General features: G+C 46.9%; 8 protein-coding genes across 9 annotated transcripts; 5 read left to right on the forward strand and 3 right to left on the reverse strand.

The window, feature by feature from the left end:
* The first annotated feature begins 317 nt into the window (after positions 1-317).
* Positions 318-1,396, forward strand: TERG_06492 (uncharacterized protein). 2 transcript variants are annotated; one of them, XM_003233458.2, is made up of 2 exons: positions 318-717; positions 806-1,396. In XM_003233458.2, exon 2 carries the CDS (start codon positions 843-845, stop codon positions 1,248-1,250), a length of 408 nt encoding a protein of 135 aa, XP_003233506.2. In that variant the 5' UTR covers positions 318-717; positions 806-842; the 3' UTR covers positions 1,251-1,396. The 2 variants fall into 2 exon arrangements, with proteins under 2 accessions (XP_003233506.2, XP_047604614.1); XM_047748628.1 differs by having other exon boundaries at positions 318-1,396.
* A 547-nt stretch (positions 1,397-1,943) lies between these two features.
* On the reverse strand, positions 1,944-4,321 carry TERG_06493 (uncharacterized protein; the record flags this gene model as incomplete). The annotated part of the gene is made up of 6 exons (XM_003233459.1): positions 1,944-1,997; positions 2,072-2,437; positions 2,499-2,694; positions 2,755-3,452; positions 3,514-3,957; positions 4,157-4,321. 6 exons carry the CDS (start codon positions 4,319-4,321, stop codon positions 1,944-1,946), a joined length of 1,923 nt encoding a protein of 640 aa, XP_003233507.1.
* A 1,689-nt stretch (positions 4,322-6,010) lies between these two features.
* TERG_06494 (uncharacterized protein) lies at positions 6,011-6,567 on the forward strand (the record flags this gene model as incomplete). The annotated part of the gene is made up of 4 exons (XM_003233460.2): positions 6,011-6,151; positions 6,246-6,270; positions 6,358-6,367; positions 6,459-6,567. 4 exons carry the CDS (start codon positions 6,011-6,013, stop codon positions 6,565-6,567), a joined length of 285 nt encoding a protein of 94 aa, XP_003233508.2.
* A 740-nt stretch (positions 6,568-7,307) lies between these two features.
* On the forward strand, positions 7,308-8,684 carry TERG_12414 (uncharacterized protein; the record flags this gene model as incomplete). The annotated part of the gene is made up of 1 exon (XM_047751377.1): positions 7,308-8,684. One exon carries the CDS (start codon positions 7,308-7,310, stop codon positions 8,682-8,684), a length of 1,377 nt encoding a protein of 458 aa, XP_047606937.1.
* A 331-nt stretch (positions 8,685-9,015) lies between these two features.
* On the forward strand, positions 9,016-10,359 carry TERG_12415 (uncharacterized protein; the record flags this gene model as incomplete). The annotated part of the gene is made up of 4 exons (XM_003233461.2): positions 9,016-9,091; positions 9,145-9,524; positions 9,969-10,076; positions 10,147-10,359. The coding sequence occupies 4 exons, from the start codon at positions 9,016-9,018 to the stop codon at positions 10,357-10,359; spliced, it is 777 nt and encodes a 258-aa protein (XP_003233509.2).
* Positions 10,360-10,775: 416 nt separating this feature from the next.
* On the reverse strand, positions 10,776-12,132 carry TERG_06496 (uncharacterized protein; the record flags this gene model as incomplete). Its single annotated transcript, XM_003233462.1, has 2 exons — positions 10,776-11,888; positions 11,944-12,132. The coding sequence occupies 2 exons, from the start codon at positions 12,130-12,132 to the stop codon at positions 10,776-10,778; spliced, it is 1,302 nt and encodes a 433-aa protein (XP_003233510.1).
* A 948-nt stretch (positions 12,133-13,080) lies between these two features.
* On the forward strand, positions 13,081-13,599 carry TERG_06497 (uncharacterized protein; the record flags this gene model as incomplete). The annotated part of the gene is made up of 3 exons (XM_003233463.1): positions 13,081-13,170; positions 13,257-13,489; positions 13,554-13,599. 3 exons carry the CDS (start codon positions 13,081-13,083, stop codon positions 13,597-13,599), a joined length of 369 nt encoding a protein of 122 aa, XP_003233511.1.
* A 928-nt stretch (positions 13,600-14,527) lies between these two features.
* On the reverse strand, positions 14,528-14,793 carry TERG_12416 (uncharacterized protein; the record flags this gene model as incomplete). The annotated part of the gene is made up of 2 exons (XM_047751378.1): positions 14,528-14,690; positions 14,756-14,793. The coding sequence occupies 2 exons, from the start codon at positions 14,791-14,793 to the stop codon at positions 14,528-14,530; spliced, it is 201 nt and encodes a 66-aa protein (XP_047606938.1).
* Between the last annotated feature and the right edge of the window lie 353 nt (positions 14,794-15,146).

Genomic DNA, 15,146 nt, shown 5'->3' on the forward strand with positions numbered 1-15,146 from the left:
TGGTCGCCGACTAAGCAGCTAGACATATCAATATCAACTTCACCTTCCCCCTCTTGTTCATCACCATAGCACATCCACTGCAAATTTCAATTTCTTCCTGGTCAAAGCCTTTGACTGCCTCTCGTTTTCTTTAGGTCTTTCACATTCATATCACTTCGAGAATCGCAATGGGGTGTGTACTCTCCTGCTCTTGCCTCCGTTCTCATGGAGAGCAGGCTCAACCACACAAGTACGAGATTGGGAGACCAACCTGGTAAGTATTTGGCTCAAGGGACACGGCTCCTCCTTATCCGCCCTATATATTTATTTATATTTATATATAGTATGGCTGACAAGAGCTGCTTTCTAGCCCTTCTACTACTGTTGATATCAGCTTGCTGAACTTGCAGCGTAAGTCCTACCGATTTAAACCCCTCCAGTGGATTGTCCAGGATAAGCCTCTATGCTCCTTTGCTTTGTGCTACAACCATTTGACGCCAATTTCTGCCTTGTCGAAGGCCGTGAAAAGCAATATGCACGTCAGAATACACGTGTACTTCGCGTTTTGCTTGATTATGTCTCTCGAGGGTTAACTATCTGCTCCTTTTGACTATAGCGATTCACCCGGAGGATCCAAATAATGCCTCGCGTCCAGCACTTATCATGCCGATGCAGCACTCCTTGGACATGGAGTTGATCACCGCCGCAGCTAGGTATGCTGATGAGAATAGATCTCGCGTAAGTTAACATAAATATCCCGCGCTTTTCGCTTGGTGGTGAGCTTTAACTACTTCTCAAACTCAAGAAACTAATGATATCTTCACAGCGCAACATCCATACCAACCCAGAGGGTGTAATCGGCCATGCACGTACGGATAGCAGCATCTATGGGTCTGGAAACTCGGGTTCCCCTGACGTTCCAACTCCGCCAACAGGTGCTGCCACCAAGACGGGTGCGGCAGTTACGGAACCAGCTCCTCCACACCAGGGAACCGAGGCAGTGGTCGATGACGAGCCTGATACCGCAACTGCCAACGTCAATGATCCTGACTTCCCTAACACTGCAAAGGTTCCTGCCACTGACACTCAAAAATCCCAGTGACCTCAATAAAGCATGCCTTTCATTGGCTCTTAGGAGAATTCTTCTTTCGATCTTGACCGCTTCATATGATGTCTACCTGGTACTAAATGTCTACAGCCCCTTGTTTTTGATTCCAAAATTGTGTGGTTATATCTGTGCCTTGTACGTTTCTGGGGTGGGAAACCTTTGAAATTTGAATGTGTCGCGGGTACTTTCTTAATGTCGTTTGCGGCTTGGTCGGTGTTCTTACATGGGAGGTTCATAGGGCTTTGTTTTAAGTGACTGCTACAAATACAAATTAAATTATTTTGAACAATACCTTTCTGTTACTTCTACTCAATAAATTAAAAATTATAAGTTTAGTATACCTCTCTAGGTAGTATATACGAGAGTTCTACTACTTTTATATGAGGTTAGCTTAATTTTAGAGATGATTAAGGTTACAGCCTCCAGTGGCTGCTAGTTAGCTTATTTTTACTCCCACAGGATAGATTAATAAAAGTAGATAAGGATAAAGAGAGCTTAAATGCATAGGAGTTATCTTTTTCTGTGATGCCTATTACTACCTAGAGATACTATTTTTGTCCCATTAATATTAGTATAAAAGTTCTTTGTATGGGAGAAGGCACTACAGCGAAATAAAAGCAGGTCTATTCGCCATGCAATTGAAGGAGACTTAGGCACTTCCCGCTGTGTGTAAACATGACTGAAACAAGTATTTAAGGGGAAGATGACAATGCAGATGGGATATATGAATATTGGGAATGTAGATTGGGATAATCAGGGGTCAGAAAAGGACAAGGACACGATGATGGGTGCCTGGAGAAAGACAGTGGAATAAAATTGCTACTCCTTTTCATTTGCTAAAGTCGCGGAGCAAGTGTCATGACGCTGGTTCGGTTTTAATTCTGACGCTGGATGTAGAGAGATCCGAATCCTATAGATCGAACACGAAGTTAGTAAACGTTACAGTATATTCTACATATCAAGACATCAAGAGAAGATGCTCACCTCTGCTTTTCGTTTGCCGAGAACGGAATCAGGCGTGCTGGTTCGGCCCCGCGATATATCGGCATTGGCACCTGTGCTGCCATCTTTTGTGACCTCTGCATAGCAACTAGCGTGATATATGCGATTTCCAACTTTAATAGCATCTCTCCATATCCAATCTTGCGCTTCTTCAAACCAAGTGGACTCAAAGTTCTCCTGGCATATTGGGCAGGGAGTATTGCGAAGCGTGGCATCATTGGGAGCGTGGATCCATTTTTGCTGCCCTGCCTTTTTACCTAATGCATCTTCGCTATTGGATTTTCTGGCAGCGACAGACGCATCATCAGCACCAATGTCGTCTTCAAATTCTCTGAATTTTATCCAGTCCTGGAGTGCATGTTAGTTACGCTGGAGAGTGGAACACACCAAGCTGACTGCATAAACTTACGCGCTCGTCAAGATACCAGCTCCTGTTTTGGCTTCTCTTGGCAGCCTCGTTTATCCGTAGATTTGTTTTGAAGTGCCAGTCTAGATGTCTAGCCTTCTTGTCCTTCCCTTCCTGGGTTGAGACAAATCGGCGACCGCAAGTTCCGCAGCGGTTCGGTTTATCTTCGTATAAGCAGGAAATCAAATTTGGGCGAGGTCTTGGAATATGTCAGTTAATCAGAGTAAATTTTAGGGATAAAGATACTAGTGGTACTTACATTCGTATCGAAGCAGAGGTCATTGGAACTTTAATCTTGACACTTTGAGAATTTGTGTTGGCAGGCACTGGAGTATAAGGTGGTTGGCCTGGAATGATGAAGGGGAGATTAGGTGGTGTGGTTGTAGGCGTTGCTGTAGCAGGAGGTAGAAGGCCTCGAGCTCTCAATGACGCTATCAAGGGACTTTCGGCTAGGGATGCAGGCGGTTGTACAGCTGCTGCAAGTGATGGAGTAGGAGCAGCCGGTTGGGTATATGGTTGAGTTTGCTGGGTTGGAGTAGGCTTTTGTGCGGTTGCCTTGATAAGTTCTGCAAGAGTGTTTGGGTTCAGTAAAGCTTGGAGGTTTGGTTGCGGTGCCTGAGCCGGTATTGTTACTATAGGAGGTGTAGAGACCGCGGGATTTGAGATATGAGCGGGCAAAGCAGCAGGTGCAGGGGGCGGTGGTGTTGGCTTTGCGCTGGAAGCAGAAAGCTGAGATACCTGGTCACGGATCTGTTTTAGCTGTGCATCAGGTAACCGTTGCTGTTGTAGAATGTTCTGTAGATCTAAAAGGGCCTTGAGCTTTTGCTGAACTGCAGTGTTAAGTGGGTTAGCAGTGAATTCGAGCCGTACACTCATTATCAACGAGTCAACGTCACGATGTAAGGAGGCTAGGTTGATTGGTTCCTGTGGTGGTTGGTTGAATGGTGGTTGGTTGGGCTGCCTGTAAGTTAGCAATTGGTGCCTAGAATTTTTGCATGTATTATGACTAGCCACTTACATATCCATGACCATTGCTCGGCATTTGTTGGTTATTATAACCGTATCCAGGAGGGTATCTAGGGCCACCCTGGGGTGGTGTAGGGGTATTTCTCCATATTGGCGGCGGTGTACCTATACCCCTACCAAGGCTCATGGCTTCCTGCTGGCTTCTGGACTGTTGTTGCTGAAGGGCTGCTGTCCTAGCTTTGATCAGAGCATTCTCGATATTCCGAGTAATCTCAGCTGGGAAGACAGGCCTGGGATCCAAAGAACCGGGAACGGGTTCTTTCCATGTCTTGAGCATCTCGTCTAACTTCTTGCGAGTCTGCGAATCAACGAGAGTATAGGCGTTCATGAATGTTTGATATAAGTTGCGTCCCAGGAACAGCGTGTAAGGAGTCCCTACATTCTTCACAACTGAGTCCACTACATAGAGAGCTGGTAACTTTTGAGATGGTGGTGTCTACAGAGATCAATTAGAATATAACTTCGCTCCGGGTTTTTTTTTTTTTTTTTTTTTTTTCTACACCGTCTTCCCATATTCTCGAGTAGCATTATCCAACAGCGCAAAGTACTTATGCAGCCTGAAACCCAGATAAAATGGAAAGCAAAGGGGGAGATAAGAGAAAGCAGCAGAGACGGGAGAGAGAATTGGTACCTACGTTTCTTATGTGATTCTCCAGCACTCGGGAGATGGCCATGGCATGTTCAGTATTCTCCTTTGCAATAACGGTCAGATTGCTTATTTGGAACTTGTCATTCGTTGTGAGGTCTTCCAGGGAGTTCTTATAGTCCTCCGCAACTTCGTCAGAAACGAGGCCTGACATGATGGGCGGAGTGTTGGTTGAAGTTCTTCTTCCAATGGAACAACTCCGGGGTATCAAACACTGAGAGGAGAAGAGAAAAGGAAAAGGTAAGGAAACCCAAGGGGTGAGATGTTGCAAAGTAAGCCTTCGACTATGACTCGTTTTCCTCTTTGCCGGGTAAGTTGGTCTTTTTGTTTTTTTTGCCTCAGTTAAATTTTGTTTTCCTTCTTCAGCTGCTCTTTGTGCCTTTTTTTTTTTTTTTCTTGAGTTGTAATTTTGTAGCTTATAATCAAGCGGATAGAAAGGATAGGTAGAGACACAGGACAAAATATTAGAATGGTTGCTAGCTATTCCTTGCAGAAAACTCGGATGGCGAGCATGTAATGCCAGCGCAATATCCTAAAATCGGGAGCCAATATAACCGCCCACTTCAACACTTATACGGCCCTAAATCCCTGCTCTGTCTACCCTCGGCTTTCTTTTTTTTGCTTCTTTTTTGCGTTTTGTATGCGCCCGTCACTTGCTTCCCGGCAGCAGAGTGACCTCAAAAAGGAAACCACACTAAGAAGGCGGGAGTTCGCTGAAAGCTCGTCGAGGGAAAATAGAACGAGAGACGGTCGGTAACGATGGCGAGGATATGTGCGGTCAACGGCGGTAGCAAAAGGAGAAAGTAAAGCGCTGATGCGATCTGAAAGAGGAGCAAGTTATGAACAAGCAAGGCAGTAAAGGAGATTAATGAACTTGAAGCAGGGTGAGACGCAGAAAACAAAGGGAGAAAAAACTCCGAAAGATGGAGCAAGAAGAAGTGCGTGTACAACCCCCGTCTGTCCTCCCAGATCTTGTTGTGCACTCCGTATCCACTGCTTCTCTCCGGCTCAATAGAAGGAGTGTTACTCCGTGTCTATCGACCTGATATACGCCGTCGTCGTCGTCGCTCGTCGTCTTCTTCCGCGTAGTCCTTTTCTTGTCGTTGCTCTTTTTTTGCGCTTTTTCGAGGCTGGGGAAAGGAAACCCAGCACGTGACTAACACAAGCTTAGTCAGATACCCCAGGACATGTGACGTCACATGATTCATCGGTCAAAAGCGGAAGTAAGTGGGCTTAAAACAGCGAGGAAATCCCCGAATCACGTGATGGTTCGTCCGCCCGCTGCAACCTTTTTTTTCTTCTCTGTGCCAAGGCCAAGCATGACGTGAAGCGCCAAGCCAAGGACCCGCGGTTAACTAGCAAAGGGCGACAGAGCGAGCATGAGTTAAAGCAGCGAGAGGGAGGCGCCAGAAGGGGAAGAAGGAAGGAGAATAGCAGCAGCAGCAGCAGCCCAAAGACGTCTGGCGGTGGGCATCATCATCATACCTGGCTGAGATACGGAGTAGAAAGCAGAATAATCATACGGTACGGGGCATGGAGCACCGGGCCTCACCCGCCAATATACGTAAGGAATGCTCTTATATAAGGCGAGCTAAGACAAGCCTAGGCAGATACATAATTCTTCACTCTTGCTGGGCAGGAGGGAAACCCTATATATATTCAAGCAAGGTGGGAAGGGAAACGAAACATTAAATTACTGCCCTGTACGCGAAACACCAAACGACGACCGACCGACATCCATTCACATCATCCCTCGTGCCCATCGACCGCTCTGCAAGCCACCTCTCAGTCTCGACTGCGAACAACCAGCCAGTGTGATACAGCTGTCCGTCTATCTTCTCAAATGAAAGTCTCTCTCGCTCTCGTTCTCGCTGCTCTCACGCCCGCTATCATGGCAGCCAGCATGAAGTCCGTCATCGTCAGCTTCGGCAATGAGGCTCCAGATTCCGTTGTCCAGAAGGCAAAGGAGGCCATCGTCGCCGCTGTAAGAAACCGATCCTGACATCAATATATCATCCGTTTTCGGTCCTGCTCCCTAAGATGCAAGCCACTGACTATATTTCTTTTTCGTAATGTAGGGCGGCAAGATCACCCACGAGTACTGTAAGTCATAGACTATCGATCCTCTCTCCCTTCCCTTTGATGCCTGTGGAGGAACATCGTTTTCGCTAACCTGCGTCGTCTCTGCAGCCTTGATCAAGTACGTTTGAATCCACTCGGCTTTGAGGAACAGCAGTCTCCGCCCCATAACAAGTTATTTGCCCTACTAACCCTTGATATCTTAATCGCAGAGGATTCTCTGGCGAAATGCCTGAATCCGTGATGGACCAAGTCAAGGCTATGGACGCCAGGTACCCAGCGACCATCGAGGAAGACCAGGTCGTCTCGGTCAACGTCTAGACGGATCGTTCTGTCTCCCACCTTCATCCTTGTACAGCCATACTACTATACTACTACTACAATACTCCGCTTGTTTGCAATATCTCTGGTTTCCTGACAGTTTCTTGTTCCATTTCTCACTCTGTCTTTCCCCTTTACCTGTTGCAACCACATGGTGTCAGTACCATCAAAAGGGGCAAAGAGCCTTAATTTTCCTGTTTGATCTGTGGGATATCAATACACTCGCTTTATTGTGTCTCATTTAAACCAAGACACCAAACTGAAATTGGAACTAAACCCCGTTTTCTATGCGGCCGGACTGCATAAGTTAATGCTCTTTATATAAACGCGCAACAAACCCAGGATAATGCAATCAATCATATTGTAGATATCGCCATATGTAAGTAGATATCTGTTTATATCTATTATTACGGTTCCCTGTAACCACGCCCAATTTCAACGATTGATCGGCAGTTAAATAATAGTGGCCAGGGCGGCTGGTGGGCTGTCTCGTTCTTAAGGGCATGGTACACGTTTAGCTGCAGCTAGACTTTGGCTTCTGATTGACCGTCGCTTTTTCCCCCCCGAAGTGGGCGTCTCCAACGTTCACCGATAGTTTTTCTCGCTTCCTCCCTGCATTATCGACAGCATGGAGCCCGCTGTCTGGCACATATACCGTTGAATAATCATACTCGATCTCTTGCCGACCCGATTTCCACGCTCCCTCCCTTTTCAAAACGCCACATTTGCCTCGAGTGACCATGCCAAACGAACCCGAAACTGCAACGCTCCTTGAATGGATCAACAGCTTCCCCCTGGGCACCTCCATCCAGTCCTCAGACGATTTATACGACGGAGTGATACTCTGGGAGATCCTACAGGACATAGACCCCCACGAGTTCTTGGGTGTTCTTCCAGAGAGCTCGCCTGAAGACCACTGGGTGCTGAGATGGCAGAATCTCAAACACTTGCACAAGCTGCTGCTGAACTATATACGGAACCGATATGATGGAGAGATACCTGCCGGTCTCTCGACAGACCCCGACCTCAAGTCGATTGCCGAGACGGCCTCGACAAAGGAGACCAACCGGCTGCTGAAGCTGTTTCTCATGGCCGCCATCAGATCCCCTGGAGCCGAATCGTACATAGAGCGAATGGTACAGCTCTCAACAGCAACACAGGAAGGCTTGAAGGGTATAATAGAAGAAGCACAAAACCCCTCACAGGACCGTCTGGACCAGATAAATTATGAGCAGGACGAATACAAGGCACGCCGTGACCTGGCCATGGACCCAGAGCTGCAGTTCGAGGAACGTGTTGGGAAATTGCTGGTCGAGAACGATAAGCTATCAAACGAGAAGAAACAGTTGGAGAAAGACCTGGAAGAGTTTCACCGGAAGGATGTACGCCTTCGAGAAGCAAACGAGCTGCTGCAGGATAAACTAAACATCACGGAAGACCGTCTAGCAAGACTAAAGTCTGGCAAAGCCGACATTGGACCGAATTTCAAGGGCTACGAACACCGGACGCAAGATATAATAGCCGCACAAGAAACTAAACTGACGGCCGCCCAAGACGAAATCGACAGCTTGCGCATATCGCTCGAGACTCTCCGTGTTAAAAACCAAAAGTACCAGACTCTGCAAGACGAATACGACGAGATCAAGATTGAGCGAGACCAGCTGGCTAGAAAAGCCAATGCCGCTGAAAAATACAGACAGAAGCTGCAGGCTAGTCAGGACTATGAGAAAGAAAACCAGATTCTGAAGAACAAGGTCAAGGACCTCCAGCAACATCTGAAAGAAAGCGATACACTTCAGCGGGTTTCCGCTGCTCGAGAGACAGAGGTTGAGAACTACAGACGACTGGTTGCGCGTGTCGAGCAGGACAGACATGAGATTCAAGATCTAAAGAAGAAGCTGGAATTTGACAATCATGCTCTAACGGAGAGGCTGCTAGGAGCTGAGGAACAGCGGACCCGGGATGAAGATACCATCGGCAGACTACAGGAGAGGATACGAGAGCTAGAGGGTCTTGATAGCAGTCCAGCCTCCCCCAGACCGTCCACTCCTAAACCGCACGGCTCCAGTCTAGAGCGTGATCTGGAAGAAAGTGGAAAGCGGGAAGCTCAGCTGTAAGTTGAATACCTTTCCCTCCCATTATCTTTTGGCTTGTGGAATGCGGTTTTACATTAGCTAACTCTTTCCAGTAATGCTGAGAACGAGGAGCTCAAGAGGAAGCTTGAAAATATCTCAATTGTTGACAAAGCCGTTACCGTACGTTTTTATATGTTGTTGTTCTTCATTTTATGGATTAATGGCTTACACTTTTGTATAGGAGACACCCGATGACACCGAACCTGAGGCTCCAGGTGAAAGAAAATGGAAGGAAGATTTCTATCAGTGTTCCCTTCAGACTGATGCCGAGCTCAAAGACGCTCATCAGCGCTTGCACGTTGATTATACCATCATGCGAACAAAGATCGTCGAACTTGAAGGTTTACTTGAAGCTACTAAGCTTGAGCTCTCCGATGCCAACATGAAGTGTAAGCCAACTCTCCTGGTAGCACCATTCCTTACAGTAGCTAACTACGTCCAGTGAGCCTTGTTAACAAGGAGAAACTCGAAATGGTGAAGGAAGTAACGGAGGTTAATTCGGTTGAGCAAACTGCTCTACGAGAGAAATGTGCCGTGCTGGCTGCCACTGCCCGAACTCTCACCAGCCAGCTTGAAGTTAGGCAGCTCCAGATCAGCGAAATATCTCGTGAGCGAGACAACTTGAGAAATACATTTAAGCAATCTGACACTAAGCTTTCTACTGAGGGAGAAGCATCCCTTGAGGAGATGAAACAGCTCCTCGAAGAGGCTAATGCTGTCAGGGTGAACGACACTACAGATGACGATATGACCAATGAGTTCTTAGAGCGACTTGCAGAAACAACTGAACGCAGCGCAGAACATCTTGCCAGAAGAGCTGAGGTTAGTCCTAAACATTTTTATTTTACTCACCCCCTATTTCTTCCCTTTACCACTACACAATGAGCACCCTACAACACACCTATTTTCTCAACCCTCACTCCGAATTCCAAAGAACCACCCAGGGACCAATCCCAGAGCGGGCTCTGCCTTGAACTGGAGAAGTCTCCTCTTAATCCAAATATAAATGGAAAGAAAGAAGAAAAAAGAAAATCCCACAATCGAGACAGAGGTTGACCCGAACCAGGTCAAGAGCCTCGTCGAGCTCTGGCATTGGTCCCTCCTCTTCGCAGGTCTCATCTATGCCTATGACGCTGTTAACCCTGGCGCCTCCCTAATATGTTACATCGGCATGTTCATGAACCCCGAGTTGGGATCTTGTGGCTAATCGGATAACCAAACAACAAACAAATTGGGTTTGTTTTCCTTTTATTACATTCTCAACAGCATATGAACCAACAAAATGATATCATCGAATCTTTGCAAGAGCGGATTAGGCACTACGAGCAGTTCTCTGCAGATCAGGAGGAGATCAAGGCTAGTAAGGAGAAAGAGGTACGTTTCCCCCTTGTCTCTTTTGCAACTTAACAACACAAGCAGGAATACCTAATGTGGGTATCAACAGACTGAATTGATGCAAATAATTCACCGACAAGCACGAGAAATTGCCCTTATCTCTTCCGCCTGGTATGACTTCCAGTCGCGGCTACAGAACGGCAATATTGTGCTTTCTCGTCACCGTGGTGCAGCCGGTGCAAGTGCACACCATGCAGAAGCAAACCGCACATGGCTAGGAAAACAGAGAGCTCTGGTTGTTCCGAAAGCTGGTGGACGGTAGATGTTTCAGGCAAGATGTGAAGAATTGTAACATTATGCATACACGGCTGGATCAGACGTTGCTTTTAAGGGGAAGTGAGAAGCGAGTAATAGACATTACAACGCAATCATATTCTATTTGATTTTACATGGGTACAAAGGTGACTTGACCGTTCCTATTTCCTTTGTTTTGGATTAGATACCATCATTGCCGTGAGCGTGTTTCGGTTTCATTTGTTTTTTTGGGAATTTTGTCTTTGAGAATACTATAATACTATATCTCTACCACACAGTATCGTAGATGTTGAATATAGCATTTATCTACACAAACTGAATCTCCTCTCTAGGAACTATCATTGCCTTCTTTTTTATACACTATCGTACAATTAAGCTATGACGTGTCTCTCAAAATACAAAAAGTAGATGAACCAAGAAAAATTACACCCACTCCTTTGGATTTTTAAGTACCTCCATCAACTCCTTCTCCCTCTCCATACCCTCAACATCCTCGGACTCTACACCATCAGTTCTTGTCCCTGAAACAGGATCCATATATACCCATTTCGCAGTTCGGGGTAAGCTCATCAGTATGCTCTCAATCCTAGAGCCGGGGGTACGCAATCCAAAGCTCGTTCCTCGATCATGCACAAGGTTGAATTCCACATATCGCCCACGGCGAAGCTGCTGCCAGTCCTTCTCCTGTTCTGTAAATGGCATATCCTTACGCTTCTTTATAATGGGGACATATGCAGGCAGGAAAGAACACAGACCATCCGTGACGAAAGAGAAAAGACGTTCCTGTGCTTCTTTGTCTGATATCGAGACTGAGGCCGGCGAAGACTGGCGAATGAAATCTGTATCAAGGTCATCGAAGAATATTCCACCAATGCCTCTAGCTTCATTTCTGTGCGTGAGGTAAAAGTATTTATCACACCAGGCTTTGAATTTTGGATAATACGACGGGTCATGCGTATCACAGACGTCCTTTATGGTCTTATGGAAATGCTCGCAGTCCTCAGGGAAGAGGTATGATGGGGTCAGGTCAGTACCACCGCCAAACCACCAGTTTGTCTTCCCATTGAGAACGTCCTTGGGATCAGATGTTTCAAAGAATCGATAATTCAAGTGAACTGTAGGCGCCATAGGGTTCTTTGGGTGAAGGACAAGCGATAGTCCAGCAGCAAAGAAGTCCAATGAATCAACATCTGCGGAGACGAAGGATTTATGGTCCGCGCGCATCTTCTCAATTGCTGGGCGAGGCAACTTTCCATATACGACTGAGACGTTGACACCAGCCTTTTCGAATACGTTCCCGTCCTGCAGGACACACGATATGCCTCCACCACCATTGGGGCGGTCCCACTCATCTATTGTAAAGGCGTTGCCGTCTATCTTGGAGAGTTCGTCGATGATGCGCTTCTGTTGCTCTTTTATCAGTTTCTCCATGCGCAATCGCATAGGAGAAGAAGATGTTATTTCTGTTTCACGCCTGGTTTTTTCGTCAAGTTTGGCAATGGTGGGAGCTTCGAGGGAGATGGGAGTGGTAGAAGTCTACAGGTTTCGTTAGCAATTGAGTTTCATATCCATAGTTGTTAAGAGCCCGAACCGTAAAGTAAAACGTCAACGCTGTCAGAGCCGTCGCAAAGCCAATGAAGGGCAAGGCCTTTCTAGGGCTTCCTACATTCCTTCTCGCTATGCTATGAGCCTGGCGCCGGGTGTTTTGGAGACACTGGCATTGAGCCAAGGGCATACGGCGCAAGGCCCTGGGAAAGATCGAGGTTATGCGAGTAGCCATCAAGATATTCTAATATAAGTACTTTCCAAACAGAATTAATTGAAGCAACCAATTTTCTTAGAGTCCATTAAAGCACATAAACAACAAATGAATTTCCAGGATGGTGTGTGTCTCGAAGATTTGAAGGACTTTATATGCTTGATGTATGCCGGATCAGGCCATGTCAATGTCACGTGATATCAAGTATCTGAGCTCGGACCACCACCCTGGAACTCTTCCTCACCTCAACTTTGAGTGAGCTATGTACCTGCGGCCAAAAGAGAGGCTCAGGGAATGCATCGACAAGGTAACACCGATAGTTGAAGGGGGGGAAGAGGAGATCATGTGTTGGGGAGATGCGAGTCATTGTTAGGCTGCCTGCATAAAGTATTTGGGCAGCCTTGACGTCCCTGTTGATCGAACAATGTCGACAACTACCACAGGCCTATCACCTATCAGCAAAACGCGGTGGGCTGTAGGCCCGTCTGTGCCCCTTGTTGCAACCATGACTTCGTTGCTTATCTGCAAGGGGCATCAGCCCTTGCACTTTACTATCCTCAATAATACCCATCATGAGTCACTTTCTCTCGTCTTCGCTTTCGCTTCTCCTCCTTTTCTCTTCGACCTCTGCCTCCCAACCAACCAAAACAGCCAGCTTTGTCCATGAGCTATCAGAGTTCAGCTGTCTTTGTCAGCAGATGCATCACGTGGCTAACTCACCGCCTGCGATCAGGCAGTCACGTCATGTGGAGACCACGCTAGTCCTCTTTCGGCCTTAGTGTCCCGTGCCCACCGCCTTCCGTTTAAGTACGCGGGGTCCAGCTCTCTCTCGCTCTCTTCTCGCTCTTCCTCTCTCCTGCTATCATCAACTTCTGCCTTCTGCATCTACGCTGCCTTTCTTGCCAGCCTACTGCTCTGTTTGCCAACACAGTTACCACCCAGCAACTTACATACAAAAAACCAACAACCATGCGATCGAAGTTCAAGGACGAGCACCCCTTTGAGAAGCGCAAGGCAGAAGCTGAGCGCATCCGCCAGAAATACGCAGACCGCATCCCCGTAAGAGCCTCCTTTGTATCTCCTGCTAGGCTCCAGCCATAGCCTCCAGCTTCAACATAAATTAACAACCACTTTCTGTCCTCCAGGTTATCTGCGAGAAGGTCGAGAAATCAGATATCGCCACTATCGACAAGAAGAAATATCTCGTTCCTGCAGACCTCACCGTCGGACAGTTCGTATACGTCATCCGCAAACGCATCAAGCTCTCTCCAGAGAAGGCCATCTTCATCTTCGTCGACGAAGTCCTTCCGCCAACTGCCGCTCTCATGAGCAGCATCTATGAGGAGCACAAGGACGAGGACGGCTTCCTATACATCACGTGTGTAATCCCTCGAAGCCTATTTATCATCTGGCTCACTTCACTGACCGTGTGACTGATTTAGATATTCCGGCGAAAACACATTCGGAAGCTTCTCCGAGCTGCAGTAATGCACTTGCTCTCTTCGGTTTGGTTTTGGTTTAACGGTGTTCACGGAAGGGATTTGTTCATACTCCATGTCATTACGTGATGTCATCTTTGTCCGGATAATTATAGAATCCATTCTCTCCACAGCTAAGGAGAACATGGCCGTTCCTCCCATTTTTCATTCCCTTGCAAAACGATCAACTATGCTTTAATATGGGAAAGGAGCCGGTCTAGCTTCACTCCTCGGCTATTCTACTACTTGGTTCTGGTCCTTTCTTTCTATTTATTGGCAGGATGTGGCTGGCGTTTTGAGTACCTGGGGGCCGGGCGGGGTGACAGACTACCGATGGTGAAATGTCACCATAATGAAATCTAATCGACACCAGTTCGTTCAACATTCGACACTTGGCTGCTTCTCCTCTTACCCAGGGAAATTTTCTTTTCGGTCTCACATTACGCTTTGGCACTACCAGCATCGATAATAATCAACGGTGTTGTTGCATACTGGTTACGCTGATGTACTTTATTTTTCATTTTTCGAATAATACAAGCGTACCGGATAAAATGCTTTCTTTACATCACACCGGGATGTGTAGCTTCGTAGACGTCCCATGGCCGGGGCTAGAAGCATGCTTATAAACAATAGCTCCAAGAATATGTATGGAATTTCAAGGCGGACCAATGAAAGATAGCCTGTAGCTATGATAGTAGGTTTGTCCTATACAGCATCAACCTTCTACTACCAAGCTATTCCGTTCCATCTTAGTATGGACTAACCTCGCCATCAAGCTGTTTGGGGTATCAAAGGTAAAGAGAGTAGCGAACACTTCATACTCAGACGTTTCTCTGTACTGGTAATGTTTCTTCCCCTCGTAATATTGTCGATAGGTGTCGTAATCCTCACATACATCGCGCGAGTATAAGTAGGCAGCCGTTCGTAGTCTTCGTGCTTCACTGCCAGTTATTCCACCATCGGCTTGCTCTTCCTTGGGCCAGACTCAGTAGCGAGATGAAGTCTGAGGGTTGGTCGGGGAAACGTTCACGGTGCTCGCGCCTTATTCGGATGAAGGCAGCTGAACTACCAATTACTATGGCGAAGAGCGGATCTGCCACCCTGCAGAGCGTTAGTAGGGCTTTGGTAACTTGCTTTGAGTAATATTACCACAGTGCTTGACCTACTTCGAGATGAGATAGGGATATGCCGCTTGAGACACCATGATGAAAATGATTATTATTGAAAAGGGATGGAGATGTAGGCTGATGGACTGTCATCGACCGATATTTGTCCCTTCAATTCGAGGTTTCTAAGCGTGGGTACGTTAGTTGAACTCGTGAGCTCCATGAAGTACTTGGATCCTTGGCCGATGATTGGCCGATTCACCAGGATCCTATTGGCTCAGTGAAAGCTTGCATTAGCTTCCAATTCAACCTCCAGATTTAGAGGACAGAAGTCGACGACGACGAACAAGCAGACAATCCATGTTTGATGGTAAGAATGATGGCTAATATGATGACTACGGGGTAGCATGTGATGGCAACATGCGTCACAGTCAATGCTCGCTACTGTTAA

Source organism: Trichophyton rubrum (assembly GCF_000151425.1).
Source record: "Trichophyton rubrum CBS 118892 genomic scaffold supercont2.7, whole genome shotgun sequence".
Classification (NCBI taxonomy): Eukaryota; Fungi; Ascomycota; class Eurotiomycetes; order Onygenales; family Arthrodermataceae; genus Trichophyton; species Trichophyton rubrum.